This window comes from Rhamphochromis sp. 'chilingali' (genome assembly GCF_963969265.1).
Source record: "Rhamphochromis sp. 'chilingali' genome assembly, chromosome: 1".
In the NCBI taxonomy this organism is placed as follows: Eukaryota; Metazoa; Chordata; class Actinopteri; order Cichliformes; family Cichlidae; genus Rhamphochromis; species Rhamphochromis sp. 'chilingali'.
Genome location: NC_137929.1, coordinates 70,255,359 through 70,282,406, shown reverse-complemented (window position 1 = coordinate 70,282,406; position 27,048 = coordinate 70,255,359). Strand labels below are relative to the sequence as shown.

The window sequence follows — 27,048 nt, the reverse complement described above, 5'->3', positions numbered from 1 at the left end:
TTGTGTCATGACTCCATATGAGCTCTATGATCTGATCATGTGTTCATGAAGACAAATAAACCTTCATTTAACCAAGTCTGTCACTGTTACAGCTTTCACAGGAACAAATACAAACAGCGCCACCTAAAGGTAAAACCAGGAAACTAACATGTAGCTCCATGACATTTCCACAAATGAAGATATGCAATGAAATGAGGACTGTGTGAACCAATCAGTGATCAGAGCTGCCGCCAGTTATGTTAACAGTTTTTTACCATTTTGGTAAAATGTTTTTGTCAAAGTCTTGATTAAATATAATGATGTTGTCAGGCTACTCTGCAGCTCCTCTCTCCTTTGTTAAGTAACTTGTTCTGGACAAAGCAGCAGGACAGATCTCTCCCCATCTCTGTGCGACCTCTGTAAACCTGGTCCTGTTTATCTCGCTGATTTTTTCCACTCTCATTCACGTGGACCTTCATCTGTTCAGCTTCAGTCAGTCTCCAATCCACTATGACGTCCTGACAAATATCAGATTTGGTTATAAGTGGCAGCATGTCAGACTCCTCCCTCTCTGTCTCCTCCACCATCTGAACCTCAGGAACTGAGAGGAGAACACGAGACAGACAGATGTCAGTGATGGTGATCCTCCATCATCTACAGCCACTGTTGTTGGGTCATTTCCTGTTTTATTTTGATAGTTCTACTCTGAGTTCCCTGATCTTCACTCCTGTTTTCAGTCACTGTGGACAAACAGCTGTTACACTCACCTCTGACTCTGAGAGTCACTGATTTCTGTAGCAGCATGAGTCCATCCTTGTTGTAGATGGTGCAGGTGTAGACTCCACTGTCAGTGAGGTGGAGGTCTTTCAGGGTCAGACTGAGGTCTTTAGTGTTCAGTGGGTCTTTGTTCATCTCAGTGCGCCCTTGTATGTCAGGCTGACTCTGGCCTCTCTGATACGTGTGGACCGTCACATTTTCATGTCTCCACAGCAGAGTTACATCCACAGGCAGGTTGTCTTTGATTCTGAAGGGCAGAAGGACAGACTTTTCCCCCCGGGTCACCTCCACCATCTCCACCTGCAGAACTGACAACAGAACATGAAACAGACTGACATCAGTGAGGTGGATCCTCCATCATGTCCTCTGCTGTGTAACCAGCAGCTCCTGTTTTCAGTGTTTCTCTGACTTGGGGCTGAAATGATGTGTGTTGATGTGTGAGGCTGCACAAACAGCTGTGCAGCTTTTATTCTCACTCAGCTGGAAACAGCTGGACCCACACACAGGTTTACACATCTGGGATTCAGAATATTTTTCTCACCTGTGATATTTAGTAACAGTACTTTGTGTAGCAGGATGTATCCACCCTTGTAGACGGTGCAGGTGTAGCCACCATGGTCACTAATTTGGGGGTCTTTCAGTTTCAGACTGAAGTCTTTAGTTCTCAGAGGATCTTCATTCATCTCTGTGGTCTCTGTGATCCTGGTCCTGTAAGAGATGCTGGTGTTCATTGTTCTGATACACATGGACCGTCGTATTTCGGTGTTTCCAGTCCGCTTTGATGTCCTGAGGAACATCATCTTTGTTTTTTCCTTTGTTTGTTTTCTGTTTTCAGGGTCAGACTGAGGTCTCTGCTTCTCGTGGGTCTTTTCTGTATTTCTGCTCCTTTAACACAGCTGTTCTAACACCTCAGATACACCTGGACCAAATCTCCTCAGGTGAGTAAAGGATGCCTTTAAATGCTGTGAGCTGAAGAAACATTCTGAGCTCTTGTCTTGATGCTTGATGCTCAATCATGCAGATGAGTAAATCCCAAAAAGTGGATTCTGTTCATCTGGAGCGTTTTCAGTGGGAGGAACATTTCTTCTCTCTGATGAAATGACAAAATGTTTCTTCCACTGAAAATGTTACGTCCAGATGAACAGAATCCAGCTTTTGGGATTCTGAGATCTTCATTAACCAAAGGATCCTCCTATCACAGCTCTGCTCTATCTATATTTCAGGAAGTACAGGATTTCCTTCCCATCTTTCAAAATGGGGAAAAAATGCTGTGCTTTCTTAGGCACAGGCCATGTTTTCAGGTAACTTAGCCTTGCCAAACATGCAGGGATTTTATAGGAAAGGACACTAAGGAAGAAATCTCTACAACCAGATCGAGCCAATACTGTAGCCAATTCCCTGCATTGCTATTAGGCATGCAATGTAGAGAACTGGCTGGAAAGACAGCTATAGGATTTACTGCAGGTTAGTGTGGTGAAAGATAGAGATGTACAATGAGGCAAAAAGTATTTATTCAGCCAACAATTGTGCAAGTTCTCTCATTTAAAAGATGAGAGAGGCCTGTAATTTTCATCATAGGCTGGGAAGACTGAATCTGCAATAGGTAAGCAGCTTGGTGTGAAGAAATCAGCTGTGGGAGCAATTATTAGAAAATGGAAGACATACAACATCAAACATTGTCTCCTGTAGCTGGTATAGTTGAGATGATTACAATGTTTAACTTGGGTTATATGCATTTATGTTGTCTTGGAGTTACAAGAAAACTCGTGAACATGTGGATGAAGGTACCTGCAGCTGTCCAGGCAGACTGTCGGGGAACTTTCAGTAAGGTTGAAAGAACTGGGAACTTACACACCAGTCGAGTTTAACCGCAGGCCAAGTAATCAGAGTAATCAGAAACTGATAGATGGAAAACAACAGAGCTTCAGTACTTTATGTTGTGTGCAGGGCCTGTGCTTAGGAATAGCATACCAGGAGAGCTCTATGATAACTTTGTTTTCTGTTGCAGTGCATCTGCTGTTTAAATCTAAATCCTCCACCTGTCACCTTGACCCTCTGTTATGACCCTCTGAGGCTGAAGCATCATTGACGTGCATGATCCACAAGCTTCAACTAGGATGTATAAATGTGTGCAGTGATGTGTGTGTGAAGCCTTTGAGGACTCACGGTGTTATTAGCTGTTAGTGAAACGCAGCTTCAGACGTTCAGTTATACGAAGCTGTGAAGGGCTGTCAGCAGGTGATGGCTCAGGTCACAGCCCACCTGTGTGATGTCACTGAACACCTGTGTACGAGCGCTGCTTCAGCCTCTGCAGTCGTGATGTGTTTATAGGACATCAGACAATCCTGCGTCCATGGACAGAAGTCAAACAGTGTTTAGTCTGGGTCACAGGTCCTCTGATGTTCACACAGTCTGAGGAAACTTTGTGTTAACATGTTTCTGTTCTTATAAAAACAGCTGATGGTTTTACAGAAACATGATGCAAACATGAGAATGAACAAATGATTTTTATTAACAGACACTGTTTATTTTTCACTTTGCATGACGTCATCAACACTGTGACACCAGGGGGCGCTCATCACCAGCTGAAGAAGTGTGCAGTGATAATGGGGGGAGTATTGTGTGTACTAGAGCTGTGCTGTGGGTACTGCAGTAATGACACCAGGAGAAACTTTCTGTTTTTCCACATAATCTATGATTATTGTTCCCACGGCGACACACACAGCATCATGACCTGAACAACATGATCCCTGATCTGATGTTATAATCCTGTATTTTACACGTGTGTCAGTTTTGGCCGGCGGTCATGTGTCCCTTCCAATAATACGACGCGAGACTGGAATAAAATCCATGGACTGGAAAACTTTATGAAAGAAGACACATGTTAACACAGCACAACACCAACTAAAAGCAAAACGGCTTCACTTTTACTCTAAAAACTAAACTAATAAAAATACAGACGAGGTAATGGACCCCTCCTCTGCAGCAACCTTGGTGGGAGCCATGGCAGACATGCTTCCACGTCTCAGGAGGAGGAGGACACCAAACTCTGAGGTCAAAGGGGAGCTGAGGTATGAATAAGTTGTTGGCCATGTTTGCAGAGCCCTTTTAAAAATATGCTTTCATGACATTATTGTGTGTGGGGTGGTGGTCAGGACTATCCAGACTGACCAGGGGGACGCTGAATGTCACCTCTCTGGTGGGGAGGGAGCCTGAGATTGAGTCTAAACTGAGGTCTGTTCTATAGCAAATGCAGAAAAATATGTTTTAATAAAGCAAATAAGTTGTTGTTCTAAAGAATTCCAGATCCTGTGTTGGCATGAAAAACAAATGTGTTGTTTGATGTAGAGACTGAACAATAAATACATTTATATTGATTATATCAGTGATATAACTGCAAAACACAGTTTCAGAATCATTAAACCTGGGACTTTGTTCCATTGTAAGATTATAACAATGATGGAAAGATAATAGTTTGTTGTTCAGCAGAACAGTGTCCAGGATGTTGGCTCGTATACTTTTTTGCATTTCAAAATAAATGTTGGGCTGATTTTGACACCATTACAGGAAGTGTTGTGATCAGGTTTCCACTAATTGCTTTTTAATTTAGTGAAACTTGAAATGTTTGTCAGTGGATACACAGACTCTGTTAGGACAACTTATTGCAAGTACTAAGAATAACTTGATGTTTCTGACTGTGCAGTATAAGTTTAAGTTGTGGGAACTAATGAGGTTTTACAGTGTATGAGGTCAAAGGGACTGAATGGGGAAGATTGGCAGCAGACTGCCACGTTCATGTTGGGAGAAGAGAGCCAGAATAATCTTGTTGTCACAGTATATAAGCTGCACGACTGTTTCAGGCTGATCCTTGGTGTGAGGCAGACTATTGTCACACTGGGATCCTGTAAACTTGTCACTTCACCTGCTGAAAGAAAATCTTTTTAAATCTTTTTCTCCTGAATTCCTTCTGAAAACATTCGAACACAACAAATCGATGACCCGACGTGATTTTTGGTTTGGAAAGAAGAAAGGAGGATTGGAGAGGCTCCTGACGGAGCTGCTGTCAGACGCCAGAACTGGAGGAAACTGATTCACCCTCACAAGAAGGCCTTCAAAATAAAGCAGAGCCTGTTATATCAAAAGCTGCAAAATTGGCCATAAACCAGATTAAAATGTGAGCGGTGATGGTTCAGTCACACTGATCGAGTGTTTATATGATAAGATACATGTTTAATACATAAAGTTGGAATTACAAGTTAGTAAGAAGCTTTTTAACAAAGGTTTGATTTAAGCCTGAAGTTTAAAGGTGAAAGAAATTTCAAGGCTAACAAGGAAATGGGTCAAAGGTTAAGATTAAGGATTAAGATGAATCAGAAAATTATGTAATGAAATGAAAATGTGAGATAAAGGAATAAATAGGTCAAAGGTCAGGTTAAGGTAAATTTTAAGCCTTTGTCAAACTAAATAAAATAATCAGAATAAACGATTGGAGGAAAAAAGCAAAGATGTTGTGATCAAATAGTTTGTACGGCAGAAAGAAAAACATGTTTCAGTAGATTGTATGTTGGAAACCACAGTAGACACAGTAGACTCAAATCATTGTTACTGAGGAATTCTGCCTTAAACAGTAAAGTGTTCTTTAACAGTGTGTGTGTGTCTGCAGCTGTTCTTTGTGTTGTTGCTGCATCGTTGCCTCAGGGGGAAAGTTGTGTGTGTGTTATGCAGACTAGCAGAGACTGCAGCTGTCAGCAGCCACACACACTTTCTATTCTTCAAATCAAATCACAGTGAAACATGTTCACTGACAGCTCAGCTTCAGCATCGTCTTCATGCTGTGACTGCAGCCGTTCAACTCTGTTTGTCTTTAACCCAAATCATCACAACATGCAAATATAATCATCAAAATGATGTGACTGGAAGGATGCAGCAGTCTGTGCTCCACCTTTCTCCTCCACACCTGCAGGTGGAGAACATGGATGCATGAATCTCTACAGAGTTCTTTGAATATTATCCGTCTCATCAGTTTTCAGTGAACAAAACTCCTCACAGAGCCAAAATAAGCAGTTTGTATCCAACATAACTCAGCTGGACTCTGATGCTCCGTATAACAGCCACACATGAGTCTGGATTCACTCAAAGCATTGAACAAACTTTATTGGAAATGAAGCTTTTGGACATTTGTTCTCTGATATTTGCTCTTCAGCTCGAGTCTCCATCAGTGGGAACATTTCCTGATTCAACTTTTCTTCTGTTCAAATCAAACTCCATGAGAATCAAAGTGTGAATCAGAGTCCTGATGATCAGATTCTATAGAAACATGGAGACTGTAGAGGATTTACACTCAATATGTTCATTTGTTCCCTTTAATACAAATTATCATAACGACGCTCTGTACACCTGAACCAGGGAAATCTAAACCTTAATTGATTGACAGGACAGATGATCAGAGGTGCAGAGTTTTTACCACCCTGATTGATAAAGGGACAGAAGAATGGGTGGAGTTTGTGAGTGAAGGAGCAGCCAGTAAAGGAGTAGATCAGAGCTGCAGCACCTACATCATAAAAGGAGACCAGACCCTCCTCATAATCCACAAACACCCCCACCTTCTCAGGACCAGGATGAAGACAGAGACGGACTGGAGGGTCAGCATTAGCTTCGTACTCATTTCCATTTCTCCGCCCTACAGTCCAGAAACCATCCTGAGGTCTCAGTGAGATGTTTCCCTTCCTGTTGATCGACTCTGTGGCCACTCCTAAATCCCACTCAGTCTTTCCGTTAACCTGAACCTCAAAGTAAAATCTGCCTGAAGAGAAACTCTGCTCTCCTAAAACACAAACACACACAGAAAATCTCTCTGGGTTGTCTGGAAGATTCTTCCTCACATCACTATGATAAACTTGTTTTCCATCATCAGACAGGATGAGATAAGGATGAGCTGTATCAGGATCCAGAGTCACATCCACCTCATGCTGCTGCACCCTCTTCAGCTCAGCCTCAAACAGCTTCTTCTTCATGGGTTTCCAGACTGTCTCCTCCAGCTGAGCCACAGCTCTCCCCACAGTCCCCTCATATGATGGTGGATGAACTCTGACCTCTGTCCAGTCCTTGCTGGGTGGAGCTTTCAGGGAGGAGAAGCTTTGGAGGAGGTGGAGGTGGTCTTCAGAGCGTGAGAGCTGCTCCACCTCAGAGCTTCTCTCCATCAGCTCAGAGATTTCCTGTTCCAGATCTTTGATGAGACCTTCAGCCTGTTTCTCTGTAGCTTCCTGTTTGTCTTCGATCTCCTTCATGAGCTCCTTCAGGCGTCTCTCAACAGACTCCATCAGAGCCGTGAGGACCTGAACACCTTCTGCTTTCTGTCTGTCTGCAGCATCTTTACTCATCTTCACCGACTCTGTGATCTCCTGAATCTTCAGTCGTCTCTTCTGGATCATCTGCTGAATCTCAGCCTCTGTCTTCTCCAGCTCTGCCTTCTTTCCTTCATATTCTTCTCTCAGAGGAACAAACTCGTGGTTCTTGTGGTCTAAAACAGAGCAGAGCATGCAGACACATGTCTGGTCGGTCTTACAGAACAGCTCCAGGAGTTTATCGTGCTTCGTGCACATCCTGTCTTCCAGGTTCTCCACAGCATCAACCAGCTGATGTCTTTTCAGATGTTTCACTGTCAGATGAGGCTCCAGGTGAGTCTGACAGTAGGAGGTCAGACACACCAGGCAGGACTTCAGGGCCTTCAGTCTGGTTCCAGTGCAGAAGTCACAGGGAACTTCTCCTGGTTTGGCAGCTTGTTGCTCTGAGCTGCTGCTGCTGGCTTTCTGCTGAGCTTCACGTCTGAACTGAGCAACCATCTCAGAGAACAAAGTGTTGATCTTCAGCTGAGGTCGAGTGTAGAAAGTCTCTTTACACATGGGACACTGACAGCTCTGATTCATGTCCCAGTGTTGACTGATGCAGGTTTTGCAGAAGTTGTGTCCACATGATGTAGTGACTGGATCAGTGAACACATCCAGACAGATGGAGCACAGAAACTGATCTTCAGATCGCAGATTGCTGGCAGCAGACATGTCTGCACTCTGAGGGAGAAAGAAGAGAAACATTTGATTCAAAATTCACTTTAAATTTCATTTTACAAAGAGAGAAACAAGCGTCAGTAGTCTGAGGAGCTTGGAGAGAAAAGCGTCTGGACTTCTTTGAGTTTCTTGAAGACGTTTCATCAGAGAAGCTTCTTCAGTTCTCAGAGTAACTGGTGGAGACCCAGCAACACACTCAGACACAAACTGGTTCATCCAAACACAAACCTAACATCGTAGTGTCTGCTGTACAGTGCAGCGTCCAGATGGACAGGATCAACGTTTGGGGATGAAGATAAATACAGTCGTTACAAAGATGTGAAATTGTTTCTCTGTTTTACAGAAGGTCCAAGATTCATCCAGATCATTTGTATACTTGAATAAATCAGTTTTGTTGGATATTTTCCATAAATCACTGTGAAGTAAACTTCGACCTTGTTGGTGACTGAATACTTCTTATTGTACGTCCAGATCAACGAGCCATTCATATTAAACAGTGACTGTTCCAGTAGAGCTGACAGTGAGGAGGACGATGAATCACAAACCTCAGAAATGTGTTATTAACTGTTGATCCAGTATTTTAATGGCATTGATGAGAACATGTTTATTCAGAGGTGTCTGTATATTTGGTCCATTTGTGCGTCAGTAAAAACTGTCCTGTTTTCTCTCACAGATACTGGAACATCCTCACAAACTCAGGATGTGGAAGAAGATGAACTTTTCCAGTCACTCGCTGGGATACATCATTCATGTTATTCTGGATCCTCAGAAAACATTGATTTATTTTTGTGTTTCACATATTTGTTTGTCCAAATCAAAGATTGATGTTAGTAGAGAAGAAGCCACCATGATAAAGCCTGTGTGTGAAAACGAGATCAGTGGATTTGATCAAAATCCCATTTAAGGAGGAATTCTGTCCTCCAGTTTGTTTAAATAAGCTTTGGGATTAAACAGCATCATCTATGTTTGTGTCTGATGACATGTTTGATCCAGGTCAGCTTGAATATCACAGCTGATGTGTGGAACTCTGACATGTTTAAAGCCTGATTATCAGGATGATTCAAACACATCTGTCTAAATAATGAGATTCATGTTTCCACACAAAGTTATAAAGTGCAGCATCGACTGTTTTCTGAATGATTGAGGATCATCTGTGACTCTTACAGGATACACTAAGTCAGATAATCTTTGTAAAATGTTTGAATGACTTTTTGAAGTACTGACCAAAATCTGCTGGTTTACAGTATCAAAGGCTTTATATCAATAAAGAATAAATAGGTGTTTTCACGTCTGTAATCCTTATGATCAATCAGATCCAGAATCAATCTAAGAGGAACAGGAAGTGATGAATAACCAGGAAGTGTGGAGTCAGTCTGAAGTCCAGAGCACAGCCTGAGTCCACAGTCCTGAGCAGAGCCACAGTGAGACTGAAGCAGCAGCTCGATGCTCCTACAGTGGATCTGTGGTTACATGAGCAGCTTTCTATGGATCCAGTGTGACTGTGATGAGTCCTGATGAAGTGAACAGAGTGAAGATTTGTGTAGAAGCAGGAAGTGTGATCAGCTGCACTCACCACTGTTGCTGAGAGGAACCTGATGGACTCCAGTGAATCTTCTTTTAGAGACAAACAGGACTCGACTGCAGCTCTGCTGCTGCTCTCTCACACTGTCACTTCTGCAAAATGACGTTGAGCTTCTTGTTTTTCAGCTGTTGCTCCGCCTCTTCCTGCCTCTCCCTTTACAGGAATCAGCCGGTCTGTACTCAGTGACTGTGTGCAGCGGGTGGAGGAGTGAGGAGTGGTGTGTGGGTTCACACAGTAATGACGGCCTCAGGTGATCAGGAGAAACTCACCTGGATTTCCTTTTTCCACAGCAGACTGAGAGCTTCAGGTGGACCCTGAAGGAGGTCTCAGACACAGGTGGTAAAAGTACACACAGTGTGTACTGAAGTAGAAGTACTACTGTTAAAAATACTCCAAGTACTAATTCAACTTCTTTACTGAAGTAAAAGTAAAAAGTACTGGCTGTGAAATGAGAGTAAAAAGAGCTGATTGAAGAACATTTCTAACACGTGTTTATACAAAGCTAACTGAACCATGTGCTGCATCAACGTGATAATAAAATAATATTATTCACTTTGTTTCTAATAAATATTCCCAGCTTGAATCAGACAAGTTGAACACGAGCAGAGAAAAAGAAGCAAATCCAAATATTCCTGTGTTCAGCAGCTCTGCATTAGGGGGCAGCACTGTGCTATGCTGGCCTTTGGCCTGCCGGAAATGATTAGAAGAAGAAGAAGCGTTGCCATGCTACTGTAGCTAACAGGCGCGAGCATGGAGAAGGACGGACCTTTGGGCGGAAAGTTTTACTTTAAGAAGTTGCCTAACGGCGTGTTGGACAAAACGAGAGTAACGTGCACGATTTGCGAAGCTGAGTTCAGGTACCACAGAAGCAATTCGTCTCTGGGGTATCACCTGAGAGCGAAGCACCCGGCTGAATCGCAGGACTATCGTGGGCTAAAAACAGAAGAAGTGAGTGAAAAGTTAACCAGCGCCTTGGTTGTTTGGATAGCTAAAAGCTGCCGACCAGCGAGCATGGTAGAAGATGACGGACTGAAAGAAGTCCTTCGCGCTGCATCGGGAGACATGTGCTACAATCCGCCCTCCACAGAAACCATTGTGTCGAGACTGCGCGCTGTGTATGAGGACCAGAGGGCTCAGCGGCACACCACGCTCCTGGGAGCAATGAACGTCGCCCTCACCGGAGACCACTGGACGTCGGTGGACAGCGATAACTACTGCGCCGTCACAGCGCACTTTATTGATAACGACTGGGCTCTACAGTCGTTTGCACTAGCGGTGAGTAAAACTGAAGAGAGACACTATGCTGACCATTTTCTGAGTGTTGCAAACGAGTGGAAAATCGGGGACAAGCTAACCACGCTCGGCACCGACAGTGCGTGGCTGTATGGCAACATGGTCGATGTGGCCAGCCTGCTTCCATTTGAACACATGCCCTGCACGGCCCACATTCTGCACAGTGCCATCACAGTTGCTCTGAACGACAGCGGCTTTGAAAGAGTTCTGGCCAAATGTCGCGAGATTGTTGGACATTTTGAGGATAGTCCGGCGAACGCTCAGGAATTAAATGCACAGCAAGCTGCACATGGACATGACACGGAAGCACTGGTTCAGGATGCTCAGACTAGATGGAACTCCACCCTGGAGATGATCAAGCAGATCCAGAGAAACAAATCCGTGCTCACCTCCATCCTGGCTCAGCAAAACAGCACGGTGACCATGCTGACTGAGCAGGAGCTCGACAGACTGCAGAAGCTGGAGGAACTGCTGGAACCTTGCAGGTAAATCATCCTGTTTCTCGTTTGTGCGCGTCTACGTTCCAGCTCCGTCTTCAAGAACACTCCTGTGTGTTTTCACGTGTTTGTCTCTGTGCGGTTGTGTCTTAGCATAGTTAGTGTTTGGGCTGAGATCAGGTGGTGCAGTGGTTAGAGCTGTTTCCTCACTGAATGAAGCTTCGGGATTCAAACTTCCTGGTTGGGATTCTGTGCAGTTTGTATTTTCTCCCACAATTCAAATGTATGCTTGTGATCTTAATGAAATGATGTTGATTGACACAGTTAATGTGATGTTGATAGGTGATTATAGATGGGGTTTTAAAGGGGAATGGTTTTCTGTCTCCGTGTTAGCCTACAACACACGGGAAAGCTTTGCAGGGTGAACCTCTCTCCCCTCCCACCCCAGCTCTTGCTTCTATTTTCCAGCACACAGTGCTAACAGTGAGTGAGATAACTGCAATACTTTTCAATTAGAGGATCACTTACTGACATATTGTGGTATTTGTGTTCGTCTCTGTGCGATTAGTAGAAAAATACACACTTGTTCTTTCTGTTGCAGATATGTGACCGAACTGCTGGGGGGAGAGCGCTATGTCTCCTGTTCCATGGTGCTGCCAGCCTTGCGTCATTTGTTCTGGGTCATGGAGCCCTTGGATGATGACCCAGTCTACGTTGTGACGTTTAAGATGGTTTTTACCACAGACCTAGCTCAGCGGAGGGCCAGCAGCAATCTCACATGGCTGAAGATCGCTACTGCCCTTGATCCCAGGTTTAAAGACCTCAAGTGTCTTCCCAAAGATGAAAGACGAGAGGTGTGGACTCTGGTACATGACCTTCTGATGGCAGAGACACAAGCACAACAACCATCTGTCCAGATAAAAGAGGAACCGTCACCAAAGAAGAGCAAGATGTCCATCTTCCTCCTGGGTTCTTCAGATTCAGATACAGAGGAGGAGGAAGACTCTATCGGCCGCTGTCTGGATCGGTACAAAGCAGAGCCCAAAGCGGGCGCAGGGGAGTGTCCTCTACAGTGGTGGTCAAAGAGAGAAGGGGCGCATGCCAGGCTGGCATCTATTGCACGCAAGTACCTGTCAACCCCTGCAACCACAGTGCCCTGTGAGAGCTTATTCTCACTCTCAGGTGACGTCACTGAAAACAAGCGTGCGTCTTTGTCCTCAGAAGAGGTGAACAGGATAGTCTGCCTCAGTAACTGGCTGAGCGCACAGAAGGACTGAGCTGGGTCGCTTCTTTGGAGGGAGAAACGTTCAACACTCGGAGGTTTTAAATATTGACTTTCGTCCCTTTTTGACATTCAGCTGGCATTAAGATGTTACACATTTTGTCTTCTACATTTCTGTGATAGTTGGATCATTGTTAGGCCTGGTTTCAGTATTATTTCCTATCAGCAGATGCTAGAAAGATGTCTTTAATCTGAGTCGTGCTGATCCTGAACACTATTAAACTTCTCTGAATTTAAGCATTCTTTGTGTTTATTCTGTATTAACTTCATTAACTCAGCATTAAAGGATTTAGCCTTTCATCCTTGTTCAGAAGCAGGATGGAGGATTTTTAATCATTTATATTACAGCCAGGAAATCATCCTAATATTTCTATTTGTTGCATGAATTTTGGTGTGCTGACAGACAGCCTAGTCAGAAAAGGTCAGGTCATCATCTTACAGGGCGAGACACCAAATAGGTCAGTTATTACTGTTATCGTCAGAATAACTAGCATAGGAGATGGCTAATGTGACGGGTTTAGAAAGTATTGTTTGTTACAAAGGTTGAACCCCTCTGAGAAAATGATTTCCAAATCCTAACTTGGGAGAACGTCCGAGGCCTGGCGAGCCTACATTCAGAACCCTTCTTATGTTGTGAAACCCTCGATGCTTTCGTACAACGCTAACTAAATGTGCGATCCAAGGGTCTAATAGAAGTATTTTAGTGTCCACCCCCATCAGAGTCATTGGTCTGAGTGATGAGCGCTCTGCAGGAGGTTTACCAGGTAAACAAGTACTCATTGCCGTCTCAGTGGGTGGAGAGCCTCACTTTGATATGCTTCTTCATCCATGTTAAAAAGTGAAATTATTCATTTTTCTTGGACAGTTTTGTAAAATTCAATCAGAAGGCCTCCGGCCCGGGTGCTCTTACCACTGTTAATGCTTGGATAGCCTGGGGTACCTCAGTGTCTATGACTGAATGTGAGCTAAGGTTCCTGTTCTGAAGCATGTTCCGATTTATAAACATTTTCATAAAATTCTCTAAAACTGTCATAAATTTCACATGGGTATACTGTTACATGCGCTGAAGAGGTCTTTGTGCTATTAAAGACTGCATTTCCTTAACTCCATGCCGAGGGCCTTCCCACTTTCTCCCACTGATCATAATAAGATCGCCACAGACTTTTTGTTGCTGTATCAGAAGATAATTGATTACATTCACTTCTCAAACGTAACAGTTTGATTCATCGCTAATATTTAAGTCTAATTCCAAAGATTTAATTAGTTTGTTCCATTTTTTTGCTGTTTGCACTCATAAAGCCGACGACTTCACCTCTAATATATGCTTTGAATCCTTCCATCTCACTGAGGCGCCGGTTTGATCTTTAACTCAGTCATTTTCTGTTTTCTCCTCTATGAATTTAACCAATTTTAGATTTTCTAGCCATCTTGTTTGAAACTGCCAGTTTGAGTTGTTATGGATAAACGTTGTTATCATACTGACCTGAATGACAACATCATTCGGTTTTATCGGGGTTTTGTTGATACATAATATAAACTGAGTGATTAATTGTCCGGTTTTGGCTTCATATCTGAGCCTGCTGATCTAGACTCAGGTTTAGAGCACAGTTAGAGTCCATGTATATGAAGCCCTTGCAAAGTGAATAACTGATTTTAAAAATGTAGGTTTATTTGAATTTGGGCTGTACAAACTCATGAAGTTCACAAATACGTTTTGAATAGAGTAAAAACAATAAATGGAGAAAGGAAACCACGTTACCAAGCAGCCGTATCTTATCATAGTGGAGGATCGTGATCGTCTGCCATGGATTATATTGAAAACTGCAGCGAACACTTTGCTGATGATGTTGAACTCGGCTCGCTGCGATGGACTTTCTTTCCATCGTGCTCGATGTTACGTTGTTTTGTGGAGCGGAAAACAAACTCCCAATCTTGGAAGTTCAGGGATCGGACGGTTTGGCTCAGTTTCCCTACCACTGTATTCTCTGAGTGTGATGAACTTGTGGAAGCTATAAAGTGATTAATTTTCAAATGTAACCTGAATTGTTTTGAATAAACAGACTGGGGGTCGTGGTCGAGCTCCGACGGCCCGACTTCACCCCTCCAGTGGACACAGCCACACAGAACCAGCTCGTATTAAATCAACCACCAACACTAACCTGATCTAGTTTACTCACATCCAGCTGATTCTCAGATCACAGCTGGCGACTCACAACAGCTGCCCTGCTGTAGCCACAGTTTCACTCCTGGTCTCCAGCTCCCTCTAGGGATCACTCAGTGGTGCTGAATGATGCCAGAACACTGACGATTTCCACAGCCAGGCATAAAACCACAATGACCTGGTGCATGCACGTCACCATGATCCACTAGAGGGCTGCAGAAAGCCCTGTGATGATCATTATATAAATAAATACACATTAAAATACTTCGTTCATCACTTATGTATATCACAGTTGTTCCTCAGTGCTGCTGTGCTGTTTCCGTGTGTTCTGATGATCCATGGAGCGTCCTGAATGCTTCCATCAAACACAAATATCCTGGAAGCTTCATGTGGGTCAAAGGTCAAAGCTGCCGACTGTCAGGAAACATCAGAGCTTTAGAGAAGATCGGCTTTTTAAACAAACAGCAGAGAAGAACATTTTGATCGTGCATGTTTCTACGTGTGTGCTGAACTGTAATGCTGCATTACAACTCACCTTAATCTACCTGTTTATTATTTATTGATCAGGTACTGTAGAGATTTAAAATGATTACATAAACATGTGAACAGGAAGTGATGTGTGATCAGAGAGTGAAGGCGGGGCTTCAGATGAAGCTCCTCCTTGTTGGCGCTCCTACATCGTGGGTGCAGCTTCACCTATGGATGCAGACCTACCTTCACCTGTCCCCTTGACAGATATTATTGATAGAGCTATTGTTTCTTTGACCTTGCTCTGGTTCACGCCCACATTCCTGCACAATCATGAATCTGTAACTTTTCTATTTTGATCATTCTGAGTGTTCTGGAGTGCGATTAACCACTACAGTGATCTACAATCAATTACAGTCTCTGCACTATTTGCTGGCACTGGATTTGTAAACCAAACTTTTGTAGTCTTCACAGTAAGCATCATGGTTTCTTTGCTTACAGGAACATCTTCTGTGAATAAGACTGAGACCTTAAACTGTTCTTGAGTCTGTGGGTACTGATGCACCTGTGGGCAGCAGGTTGAACAGGTCAAAACCAGGGTGCAGCTGTTCTTGATGATGTTTGTTGCTCTGCTGAGGCAGCGGGAGGAATAAATGTCCATCTGGGAGGGGAGAGGGCAGCCCATGGTCTTCTGTGCTGCCTTGACTTCTGTTTGAAGCCTCGCTCTATCAAGTATGTGATGGATCCGAGCACAGACACTGTTGGCTTGTGTTCTCCAGCTGAGATCCAGATGAACTCCCAGGTATTTGAAGTTAACTTGCCGGATGTCTTGGCCGTGTGTTATCTTCTTTTCTCCTCCCTGTTTAGGATTTGTGTGACTGCAGTAAAAGTGCCTCCATCCGTCACTGATCCAGCTGAATATGAAGCATCACCAACCACCATCAACGGCCCCGTGATCAGACTGAGCAGTCGAGGCATCGAGGCTGCAGGATCGCATCAGAACAGGGCCTGTGGGTGTGGTCTGGACATCAGACCGTCGTACCCGGGTAATCCCACAGTTTGACCCCAGAGCTGCAGGAAGGAGGAGACCATCAAGGTGTTTCAAAATAAAACCATTCAATCTGACCTGCATGAAAACTGTTAACTGCCAGATGGACTTGCCTCCCAGCAGCAGCAGGAGGACTTTAAGGGGATGAAGAATTTTGGAGTGATGATCTGCAGCTTTCAAAAACAGAACTCGCACACTTCTAATAACCCATCGCTGTGAGGTCTAAGTCTTTATGTGCAACATGAAAACTGTCCAAAACTTTAAGTCAACACTTCCTGTGTCCACTGAGTGTCTCTCAGAACTTCTTCTTGGTCCTCTGGAGCTTCTCTGTGATTGTTAACAAACTGAAACTGCAAAAACACAAAACTAAAAGAGCTAAACTGGCTGTGAGCGACTTATGACGCCACACTGAGTCAGGCCTCGTGCTTCTGCAAGGGACGTATCATCTGTAGTACCACTGAATGACCACTAGGTGGGAGAAAGAGACAGAAATGAAGCCTGTTCAGTCTGAGAATCAGCTGCTGCTGTAGATGATGCTGAGCGTTGGCATTTGATGGAAGACTGAGACGTCGACAGTTATTTGTACAGGCCGATGGTGAAGTGAACGTGAGCTTCATCAGCTCTCATACTCTGAGCTGTGTCCACTCCACTTAAAGTTGTAGGATCCCGTTAAAGTGGAAACAACACTCTTAAATGTGTAAAGGCTCATTTCCATCACTGAGCTCTGCTCTCAAAAACTGATGTAACTGTGAAGCTGGATTTAACAAATAAGAGCTTAAAGTTTTAAAAACGTGTAGCGCCATCTTGTGCGCATCATGACGTGATGTGGTTGGTTGAATGGCTGCAAATGACAGACTTAGTTTATGTTAGCTAACTAGCGACAGGCTCAATAACAGAGGAAAATAAGCAGAAGTACAGATACTACTGTTCAACTGGACCTCGTGTCATATTAATATAATAACATCAGTAGATGGAATTACAAACTTCGTTTCAGTCTAAATTATATTTCCAATAAAGATTCTCAGCTTTACTCAGGTAAGTTAAACACAAGCAGAGAAGGAAAATGTAAAAATATATCTGTCCTGTTTCTTACATTGAGGAGGATGACTTTGCCTCGAAACAGGAAATGGGCAGAGAAGAGGTTGGAGTGGTGGAGGTAGCTTTAAACCAATCACAGTGCAGCAAACTAACCTGCAGACGACTTTAAACAACACAGTCAGTCTGCCTCAGTTTGTTTAGCAGCAGGTTTCACAGTGTGAACAAACATAACGTAATTTAAACACGAGGACTTACATCAAAGCTTTAAATGAGCATCCTCCCCTTTAAATCCAAGCTTTCTTCTTCCTCTCCTGTCCTTCTTTCCTTCTTTCTTTCTTTCTTTCTTTCTTTCCTTCTTTCCTTCTTTCTTTCCTTCTTTCCTTCTTTCTTTCTTTCTTTCTTTCTTTCTTTCTTTCTTTCTTTCTTCCTAGCATCGATTTTCTGAGCGTGTAATAAAACATCTTCTCTGGCTTCATGTTTTATTTTATAATAAATAATAATGCCCCGGCTAACGTGTCCTCCTGAACCCACAGTGAGTCAGTGTGGGTGAGCTGTGGGCAGGACAAACCCACAGTTATCACCCACAGGGCCCCTGCAGTTTCACACATAAAGGCCTATAGGTTTAGTAAAATGTAGGTGGGATCACGTGGACTAACTGTGGGTTTGTCCTGGCCACAGCTCACCCACACTGACTCACTGTGAGCTTGTTTTACTTCTTATTTCCGACCACCTGCATTAGAACATCACTCCGGCGCATTTCACATATCTCCTGTCCAACACGAGCCACTGAGAGTTAAAAACACTCGTGTCTGGACACGAGACCCACTTTAGAGGTCCAGTAGAAGAGCTGGAGGTCAGATTCAAACCAGTCACTGCTGGTCAGACGTGGTCTGCAGCTCTGTGTGTGCATCCAAACAGAAGCCTCTGAACTCACAGGCAGGTGATGTGAGCGGGTGAGGAGCTTCTGTGCTGCAGGAACTCATTAGCTCAGAGGTGGCGACGCTGCCGTCATGTGACTGTGGTGCAGTTTGTTTATAGACTAACAATCTCAGCTGTTGTGTTTTCTTCAGACTGACTGAAGGACCTCTGATAGACTCACACAGCTCGCGAAGGATTTCTAAACTGCAGCGTTTGCAGGTCAGTTTTAAGAAGGCCGTACTTGAACGTGATTGGCTGAGAGCTCAGACCTTTGCTCCTGTTACCCCTCCTTATACTGAGGCTTCCGTCTTTAATGTGGTAACAGGCGGCTGTGAAAGAGCTGAAGTGAAAGTCTGCAGCTCACACTGACCCTCGGTGCTCATCCAGACACCATGAAGACTGCACCTGTGGCTCTGCTCCCCGGTGAGTCACACACAGCAATCCTACACCCACTCACCCACCCACTCACCCACTCAGTGAGTCCAGCTTCAGGTAAAGGACGGACACTGGATGAATCCTGAGAGTTTACTCCGTGTTGTCGGGGGAGAAAACAGGAAGTCTGCTCCTTTCTGTTCTGTGTAAATCCAGAAAATAATCCAATCAGAAATGTTTAATGCTCAGCAGGGTCTGTAGTTTAGAGTCAGGGTCTCTGTAAAAGATGTGCTTGTTTTTTAAATGTTTATTCTTAACATAGACACAAACAACAAAGGACACAATAAATATTACAAATGAGGAAAGAAAACCAGCAACTGGGAGTCTGGAAGGTTTTTGAAACCTTTAAAGTTTTTATATTTTGTCCCGTATGAGGAAACTTACACAATGATCTAAAAGCTGAAAACAATTAGGCTGTGATGATTCAGCAGTACTTCGGGTGCTTTATAGTGAGGAATGTGGAACCAAGAAAATATCGGTCTTTTGTCCCGGATGGTCCAGTCTTCTTCCTGATCTGTGGACGTCTGCCACAGTCTGTTAGTGTGCACCTCTGAGGACGTGAGAAAAAGCTCAAGTCTGTGGATTTCCTCCTGTTGCAGGTGTGTGTGTGCTGCTGCTGTCTGCACCGACTGTTTCTGCAGGTGAGGAGATGATGTGAAAACGATCAGTGAGACTCCAACAAGAACACAAATACATTTACACATGTGTCCTCCAGTGTCTCTGTCTGTCAGTCCAAACCTTCAGCAGGTCTTCAGCGGATCCTCTCCAGTGTCTCTGAGCTGTGATGATGGATGGACGGTGAGGAGGACCAGAGGAAACCAGACTGATGAGTGTGGAGCAGCGGCAGACTTCACTAGACTTGATGAGTCCTTGTGTGTTCAGGACTTTAAAACAACCTTCACAGCGATTTACTGGTGTGAAACCAGTTCTGGGCAGAAGAGTGATGACGTCACCATCAGTGTTTCAGGTAAAGTAAGTTGTTTCTTTTCTTCTTTTTTTCCACAGTTGCTCTGAACATTTAAGGGCATTACAGCATCAGGACCACCTGTGACAGGTGAAGTACAACCATATATTTATTTTTATATATATGCAGGTGCAGGTGCATTTAGCACAAAGCACCTTGAATGTGTGAATAACAGCTTGATCCATAGATCAACAATGTGGTGCTTATGTGGAGATGAGCCGTAAGAATCCAGTTTATACTTCAAATGACACGTTGTCTGAATTTTACTTTCATATTGTTTTAATATATGTTTCAATTAATGTCTCAGATTTTTGTTCATATTGTTTTGGATTCTTTAGGCTAGAAAACATTGATATACTTAAAATACTTGTAATTAGGAGACACTTAAGTACTTAGAACTCACTGCTACACTAAACTAGATGGTGTTAAATCTGCTGCACTGTGGTACAGAACAGCCATCGACCTGCGGGGCTGAAAGTTCCTGCAGTTCCCGTAATGTCCACTAGAGGCTCCAGCAGGGCGTTAGCCCTCACAGGCTCTCATGTTAAAATATCTAATAAATAAATAAGTGAATCTAATTTTGCCCTTTATAACAATAAAAGGGCAAAATACTGGGAGAGAATGTTTTTGTTACTCGCCTGTTTAAACCGTATTAAAGTGTCATCGGTGGGGGCGTGGCCTCTTTCAGTGACGGGGCTTTGACAGGCAGCTGTGGTTACTGGCAAAGTTACCTCTGGACCGTGTTTATGCTTTTGGACCAATAGGATGGCTGCTGGTTAGTTAATTGTAATAACAGAATACCTCAGAAGTTTGTGCTGCACTTCAGTTTTAATTTGGACGATATGTAGCACTGATTAGCAAACATCAGTATGGTCTATGGAAGCAGTTTGACAGCTACACTAGCTATCTGTTCTTCTCCATCATAGCAAGAAGAAAATGCCTCTGAGTGATCATTATAAAAGCAGAGGGTCAGACTGCAGTGGCCACACCATCATTTATAGTCTGTGATGATGAACGTTCATGAATTTGACCTCCTGCATGCTGTCTCCAGAAGCTTCCAGTCTACATGTGTGTACTTTTGTCTCTCTTACCCAGAAAAAGGAGTGATCCTGGAGATCCCAGCACTTCCTGTGACAAAAGGAAGTAATCTCACTCTGCGTTGCAGGCTCAGCACTGGTGAAACAGTGGCAGCTTACTTCTTCTACAGTGGACGTCTTCTTGGACCTAGAAATAAAGAGCACACCATCTCCAACGTGCAGCAGTCTAATGAGGGTTTCTACTGGTGTGCTACTGATCTGAGTGGATCATCTGCTCATAGCTACCTGAGGGTCAGAGGTCAGAACACTGACATCATTTGCCGTCATCATAAATTGGGCCTCTTTTGTGTTTTTCTAATGTCCTTGACCTCGATGGAGAGGACGTGGAGCAAAGACAGAGAATTCATCACTCTGAGATTTGACTGTGGTTATAATCACGATCAATAATGATGCAATAACTAGCACGCTCCTCTTCAGCATTTATTACTAATAGATGGAGATGAAAGCCTGTGTTTGTGGTGTAGCCTCGCTGCACCGCTCACATTGAGCCTTTCTATCGAACCCTGAGTGAATGAACTGAGGACGCCTCCTTATCTCTCCTGCAGATCCCCCGACGACCTCCGTCAGATCATCTGTCCATTCTCGTGAAACCATGTCCCCCTTCCCCTCTCTTCCCCCTCCTCCTCCTCCCACCAACTGTTCCTCACCTCGTCCTCCTGCTCCTTCTTCTTGTGTGCCTGTGTTGAGACTCCTCTCCCACCTGCTGGCCTTTTGTATTTACTCCATCACCACCGGCCTGCTGCTGTCCATCTGCTTGGACCGGCTGGCCACCAGGCGCTCAGGTAGATACCTGCACACAGGTGCATCACTGCTGCTGTCCTGCTGGCAGCTCTGACTGTAAAATCACAAACGTCTGCACTGCCTTTTTAATTATTACAGTAACCGGACTGCTAAAGCCAAACCATAGCTTTAATCTGATATTTCACCGCTCTTAACCAGGGTCAGGCTCACATACTAACCTTTATACACCAAAATAACAGCAGACAAGAACCAAAGGTAACAGCTTCTAGTGTCTGAAACTATTTTAAGAAGTTGGAACCTGATTGTGATCGATTCAACTGTGACCTGGTGCAGTAAAAGGTGCACACGCCTGATCTGTAGCTGCACAGACCTCCAGAGCTGCACGGTTTAAAGCAGAGATCTACAACTCCAGTCTTTGAGAGCTACTGTCCTGTAGCTTTAATGCAGAGAAACGGCTGAATCAAATGGTTGAATTACCTCTTCAGCTTTTCATCGAGTTAGGGAAAGGCCTGGTAACAAGCCATTCATTTGATTCAGGTGTGTCGGAACAAGGATGCATCTAAAAGCTGCAGGACGGTAGCTCTGAGGACTGGAGTTGGAGACCCCAAAGCTGGAAGACATGATGGAGACAAGACTAAAAGACTAAAACCCATTGCCCTGTATCATCGGTAATGAGTCACAGCCCTACAGTTCACCCACAGCTGCCCACTGTGGGCCTGCTGTGGGCCAACTTGGACATACGATGGTGCCCGCGGTGCAGCATGTCTCACTGAGGACTGTATGTATATGTGTGGAGACTAACATTCACCCCGATGCTTTGCCCACAGCAAACAGACTTCCCGTCTCCGTGGAGATGACCCAGTGCATTGAAGAAAACTACGAGGCGGTGGTTGACCTCACGGCTGAGTGCGCGCTCTTCGAGGACTCTGAATACTCTGAATGAGTCTGCTGCTCTGACTCCGCTGACGTTTCATCACACAGAGCAGAGGGAAGCGTCCATCGTGTGGGAAGCTCCAGCTTCTCATTTCTCAGACTGCACATGTGATACTGGTTTCTTCCCGCTCCTCAAAGTCACTTCCTGAAAGATTTGTTACTGAAACCTGTCACGGACTGTGGACACGCCTTTGTTCAGGGTCCAGGGTTTTCTCCCTGCTCTCCGCTCGCTCTCCTGCTGACTCTTTGAATCCCAGCTTTTGTGTATCGGCTCACAGATGAACGTCTGATGTTGGAGGTTAAACTGCTGTAACAGTGAAGCCCAGAGAGGGTTTCCCACTTTTACTAATAACATAACGTTTCAATCTGTATATGTTTAACTTTACACCTTGTAACAGTTTAATGTTGGAACTATTTTCTCTGTACTGTCTACATCCGCCAGCCATATAACAGCTGGAGGATGTTACAGCTCAGCTGATGGGGAAGCTTCCTGTGGTGTTGTCATGTCATGTTCTTGGGAGTCACACAGCCACAGGGTGGAAACTAAAACTCAAGACTAAAACCAGCTGTGAAGAAAGTATTCTCATCACATGATGTAAAATTAACTAAACTAAAACAACTGAAACAATATTGGAAAAAAATAAAATGATATATTAAAATAATCCTAGACTTTTGTTAAGTTTTTTTTCTACAGAATTATTCAGAGGAGGCTTTAGTTTAGTTGAGCTTTGATGTAATTATGAGTCACGGTTTTGTCTTCATGCATTTTCTAAATTCCTAAATGCGCCCCAGACGAGTACCCTAATATTAGAGTTAGCCTGTTTTTATTAGTGGACACATATCAGCTGAATAACACAATCTGTTATTTAACACTTTAACTTCGTCATGGTTTTTAACTCCTATTATGCGTGAAACTGCCCACAGACCGGAGGGTGAGCTGTAACCTAACCGACTCAGAGACAAGCGCAAACAAGTATAACTCTTCAAAGCTCAGTTACGATACAGTTATGATGTTGTTATTCTCTTTGAGCATCATTTTGATCTTCTTACATTCTCACACTTTATCATGTTTCCAGCCCGAGTCTCTTACACTCCTGCAGTTCACTCTGTTCACTGTTACTACGGTGAAAACCCAGCAGAGCTTCAGTCTGACACTAATTTTAAACCATCGCCGCCCACAATGACCCAGAAACTTTAGTTTTCTATGTAATTTTATAAAATGCTCCATTTAAAGGAAACATTTACTGGATTGACAAACATTCAGTTTAACACATTTGAACACATTTTCATTAATTATTTAAACAAATAATTAAAAAAACCTACATTTTCGTTGCATCTTTTTCTAAATGTTTGCTTCACGCTTTTTAGACGCACCTGACTCGGAGAGCTCACAGATAAACCACGTGCAGCACTTTATAATAAAGTTACACCATTAAACATTAGTGAGTATTCGCTTCCTTGCTGAGTCACTCATAAATACAGACATGTTACTGTTAGAGTTGCTGATATCAGCTGTTACTGCTGCTGATAATCATGATCACAGTCATAACAACACATCTGTGTTTATAAAGGTAAACTAAGGAGCAGCAATGGTATATAGAAGATTGATAAGACATGCACTGAGCTGTATTTATACACATTTATAAAACACAGAGTACTACTTATAAACTTTGTAAACAAACTGTGGTTTTTAACACTTGGTTTGTGTTTTTGTGTCTCGTCTGACCAGAATCCTGAACCGAGATCAGTAAATAAAGCTTGTTTCCTCTTATCCACTTCTCTGGGCAGTGTCTCAGTTTCACTATCGGTCATTGTCACATCTTCTTTGCTTCAGCATTAATGGTCATGTCTGATAACCTGCAGTACAAACATGAGCTGCAACTGTGAATGTGCAGAAAGAGGAAAGCGTGTTTTCAGTGTGAGCGGTGAGTGAGGTGTACTCACAGCTCTAAATAAATGTGCACTGAGACCGGGAATAAATGCACAATAAAGAAAAGTTAACCTATGTAAAACAGCTGCGCACGAGTCAGCCCTACATCATTAATTAGCTTAATGAGTCTCCTTTGTGGGTACACAATAAATTCAGGTATAAGGACCAGTTTAAACTACAGCATGGGTCTGTATGTAATTACAACCACACACACATCACAGTTATAAAACTACAACAGCCTATCCCAGCTGGTTTGGAGGATTACTGTCATGGCTACTGAACGGACCCACGTGCAGACAGTTCTTTCAAGGAAACAAAAAGGGGATTTATTTACAATAGGGATCACCTTAGTGCAAAATATATGTACAGTGAGTTGGGAGGGGGTCCAGGGCTCCAGGGAGAGAAGGGGGGGGGGGAATCCACACACACGCTTCCTCTTCCCCTCAGTCACCGCCACCGCTCCTCCGCACACACGCACTCTTCTTCAGCCGCACTCGCTCCAACACTCCACACACTGCCCCACTTGGACAGGTCCGGTGATTCGGTCCAGAATCTACAGACAGAAGGTCAAGGTTAGTTCCACAACATAAAACACGTGTAAGCGATTCTTCTTTGAATATGCCGCGAGCACGAACTCAGGTGGTTCGACGTTCCAGCGGTGAGCTGCTCTGTGCCACTGCCTTAAATAGCAGCTGGGGAAATCAGCCAGATCAGCCGCAGGTGGACACCATCCACAGGGGTGCGTGGGCCAAGAGTGAGAGCCCGTAATGAGCTCCACCCAGGCAGAGAGGAGGAGGAGAGACAAAAACTAACAACAACAAAACCTGTAGCCAGCGTGGGCCAACCAGAGAGACACGGGGACCGTGACAATTACAAAGGAACAGCTTTCATTGATGATGAATGCTCAAACTACAGTGTTCAGAGATGGACGCCACCTCAACCTGCTCTGATGTTTTTATGGAGCTCATATAAACAAGCTTTCTTCATTACACGTGTTTGAAGCTTAAAGAAGAACATTAAGGGTCAGATTCACTGCAGCACGAAGACTTCTTTACACATGGAGACCTTGGAGGTTTATTACAGAGGCTCAGAGTCAGCGACAGCCGTGAACAGGAGCAAACACATCTCAGGAGTTTGATAGACACTCCTGAGATTTATAGTTAACCTCACATGTGTTAATGTCATGAAAGAGTCACTTAAAAACATCCAGCTGTGAATGTTTCACACCACCTTAGGGGTTCTTAGGGAGCTTCTTCTCTCTGAAGCTTCAGAGCTGCTCTGAGGAGTTTGCAGCTTTGAGCAGAGGAGACAAACCGGAGACAGTCTCAGCTCAGAGACCACGACTCTACCTGCAATGAATCATACTGATTAATCTCTGTCTCTCTTCCACAGCATGTCTTTATCCTGTCTTCCCTCTCTCGCCCCAACCGGTTGTTGTGATTTGGCGCTTTATAAATAAAATTGAACTGAACGGAAGTGACCACGCTGAACCACATGACCACAGCGGTTAATACAGAAAACACCAGCTTTTAAAAGAAATGTGTGGTATCAGTCTGACATCTGCCCAGTTTCACTTTCAGTGTCAGAGTAAATGTGTGCTGTCGGACGGGGAACGAAAGCTGAGATCAGCAATCTTTAAGACCCAAAGAGCCACGTGGACCTGGTTTCCACGCAACGACAAATACAAATACTTTCTGACATCTAACATGAAGATAACACTTTGTTATTTACCTTTATGCTTTGTGTGAACAACTAGGGTGTGTTGCTTATGAAATCCATGAAGTGCTACAGAGAAAATTACATTTTATTTATGTAATTAAAGGAAAGCTGAACTAAAAACTGCTGTGAGCCACCCTTATATCGCCTTTGGGCTTTTGGAGCCTTGACCTGACTTTTAAAAAAAATATTGGGAAAAAAGCTGTATGCTGCTGAAAAAAAATAGATTTTTGCAAAATTCTGCCTAAATATGTATTTACCTGGTTAATGTGTGTGGCGGGGCGTGGTCTGCAGCGCTGCAGGGGAGGTGGACGCACCTGAGCGGCACCTGCAATCACGCCTCGCCGCCTTAACGTCTCTGCTGTTGTGTCGGTCTGTGAGCTTTAACACCGGCTGTGTGCGCACAGCAACCGTGTGTGAAAAGTGGTCAATAAAGAGATGCTGAAAAGCGCGTTCATGCAAACATCGTCGGGTCTGCCGTGATATGTTTACAACGGGACTTCTGCTCCTGAACCTCTGCGCACAGCGTCTGTACGAAGGCACGTTCATCTTTACGCAGGACTGTAAGCTGTCGTCTGTGAGGCGTGAGCGCTGTTTGTTTTTAACATAGTTCACGGTGGAGCTGCTGACGTAATGTGGATCCGAAGATCCATAACTGGCCTACCTGGGGTTGAAAGTCTCGATAAATGCAGGCGCTTCGGCGGCTACACCGGCTTCTGCGAGTGTGACGCTTATTTTGAGCGATGAAAAGTTAATAGAATATAATTTTATTTTTATATTTCAAAATCACAATAATCTTCCAATTTAGAACTGCAAGTTAAAAAGGAGCTAACATAAACATATATACACACAAACACTTCAGCTAAATACTTCTCATTTATTTTCCCAAACCACGCGGAGCCGCACTGAGGACTAAAGAGCCGCAGGTTGCCGACCAGGCTTAGACGATTTCTCAACAGATTGTGACAGAGCGCTTCTAGTTTGTGTCACTCATCTTCCCATCATGCACTGCTTCTCAATGACCTCTGTGATGTGTTTACCGACCTCTGACAAAGTCAGTTTTCTGTCTCTCTCTGTCTAAGGATGCAGACGCCACTGTGGTCAGACTGAGGTCTGTGGTTGTCAGTGGCTCTTCTTTCATCTCAGTGGGGCCTCGATGTTGACTTCACAGATTCTCCCTCTGTATTC

The 27,048-nt window shown here is 43.9% G+C and overlaps 3 protein-coding genes and 1 long non-coding RNA gene across 4 annotated transcripts; 2 read left to right on the top strand and 2 right to left on the bottom strand.

The window, feature by feature from the left end:
- Positions 1 to 3,261: 3,261 nt before the first annotated feature.
- On the bottom strand, positions 3,262 to 6,111 carry LOC308396924. Its single transcript, XR_013971661.1, has 2 exons — positions 5,804 to 6,111; positions 3,262 to 3,875 (listed from the first exon to the last, which is right to left on the bottom strand). It is a non-coding gene; the product is annotated as an uncharacterized lncRNA (long non-coding RNA).
- Positions 6,112 to 6,119: 8 nt separating this feature from the next.
- On the bottom strand, positions 6,120 to 9,543 carry LOC308410084 (E3 ubiquitin-protein ligase TRIM21-like; the record flags this gene model as incomplete). The annotated part of the gene is made up of 2 exons (XM_080903164.1): positions 9,394 to 9,543; positions 6,120 to 7,823 (listed from the first exon to the last, which is right to left on the bottom strand). The coding sequence occupies exon 2, from the start codon at positions 7,812 to 7,814 to the stop codon at positions 6,120 to 6,122; it is 1,695 nt and encodes a 564-aa protein (XP_080759290.1). The 5' UTR covers positions 7,815 to 7,823; positions 9,394 to 9,543.
- A 472-nt stretch (positions 9,544 to 10,015) lies between these two features.
- LOC308396284 (E3 SUMO-protein ligase ZBED1-like) lies at positions 10,016 to 12,651 on the top strand. Its single transcript, XM_080881471.1, has 2 exons — positions 10,016 to 11,180; positions 11,734 to 12,651. Exons 1-2 carry the CDS (start codon positions 10,153 to 10,155, stop codon positions 12,407 to 12,409), a joined length of 1,704 nt encoding a protein of 567 aa, XP_080737597.1. The 5' UTR covers positions 10,016 to 10,152; the 3' UTR covers positions 12,410 to 12,651.
- A 3,765-nt stretch (positions 12,652 to 16,416) lies between these two features.
- Positions 16,417 to 22,762, top strand: LOC308396547 (uncharacterized protein). Its single transcript, XM_080881942.1, has 8 exons — positions 16,417 to 17,126; positions 18,200 to 18,266; positions 18,373 to 18,470; positions 19,079 to 19,120; positions 19,195 to 19,446; positions 20,539 to 20,778; positions 21,086 to 21,322; positions 22,109 to 22,762. Exons 3-8 carry the CDS (start codon positions 18,440 to 18,442, stop codon positions 22,222 to 22,224), a joined length of 918 nt encoding a protein of 305 aa, XP_080738068.1. The 5' UTR covers positions 16,417 to 17,126; positions 18,200 to 18,266; positions 18,373 to 18,439; the 3' UTR covers positions 22,225 to 22,762.
- The last annotated feature ends 4,286 nt before the right edge of the window (positions 22,763 to 27,048 follow it).

Bases quoted from the DNA above. Each gene is read 5' to 3' on its own strand.
- LOC308396284 (XM_080881471.1), top strand. From the start codon at position 10,153: ATGGAGAAGGACGGACCTTTGGGCGGAAAGTTTTACTTTAAGAAGTTG. The intron at 11,181-11,733 runs GTAAATCATCCT...TTTCTGTTGCAG, and splicing joins GAACTGCTGGAACCTTGCAG to ATATGTGACCGAACTGCTGG.
- LOC308396547 (XM_080881942.1), top strand. From the start codon at position 18,440: ATGAAGACTGCACCTGTGGCTCTGCTCCCCG. The intron at 19,121-19,194 runs GTGAGGAGATGA...TGTGTCCTCCAG, and splicing joins TGCACCGACTGTTTCTGCAG to TGTCTCTGTCTGTCAGTCCA. The intron at 19,447-20,538 runs GTAAAGTAAGTT...TCTCTTACCCAG, and splicing joins CGTCACCATCAGTGTTTCAG to AAAAAGGAGTGATCCTGGAG.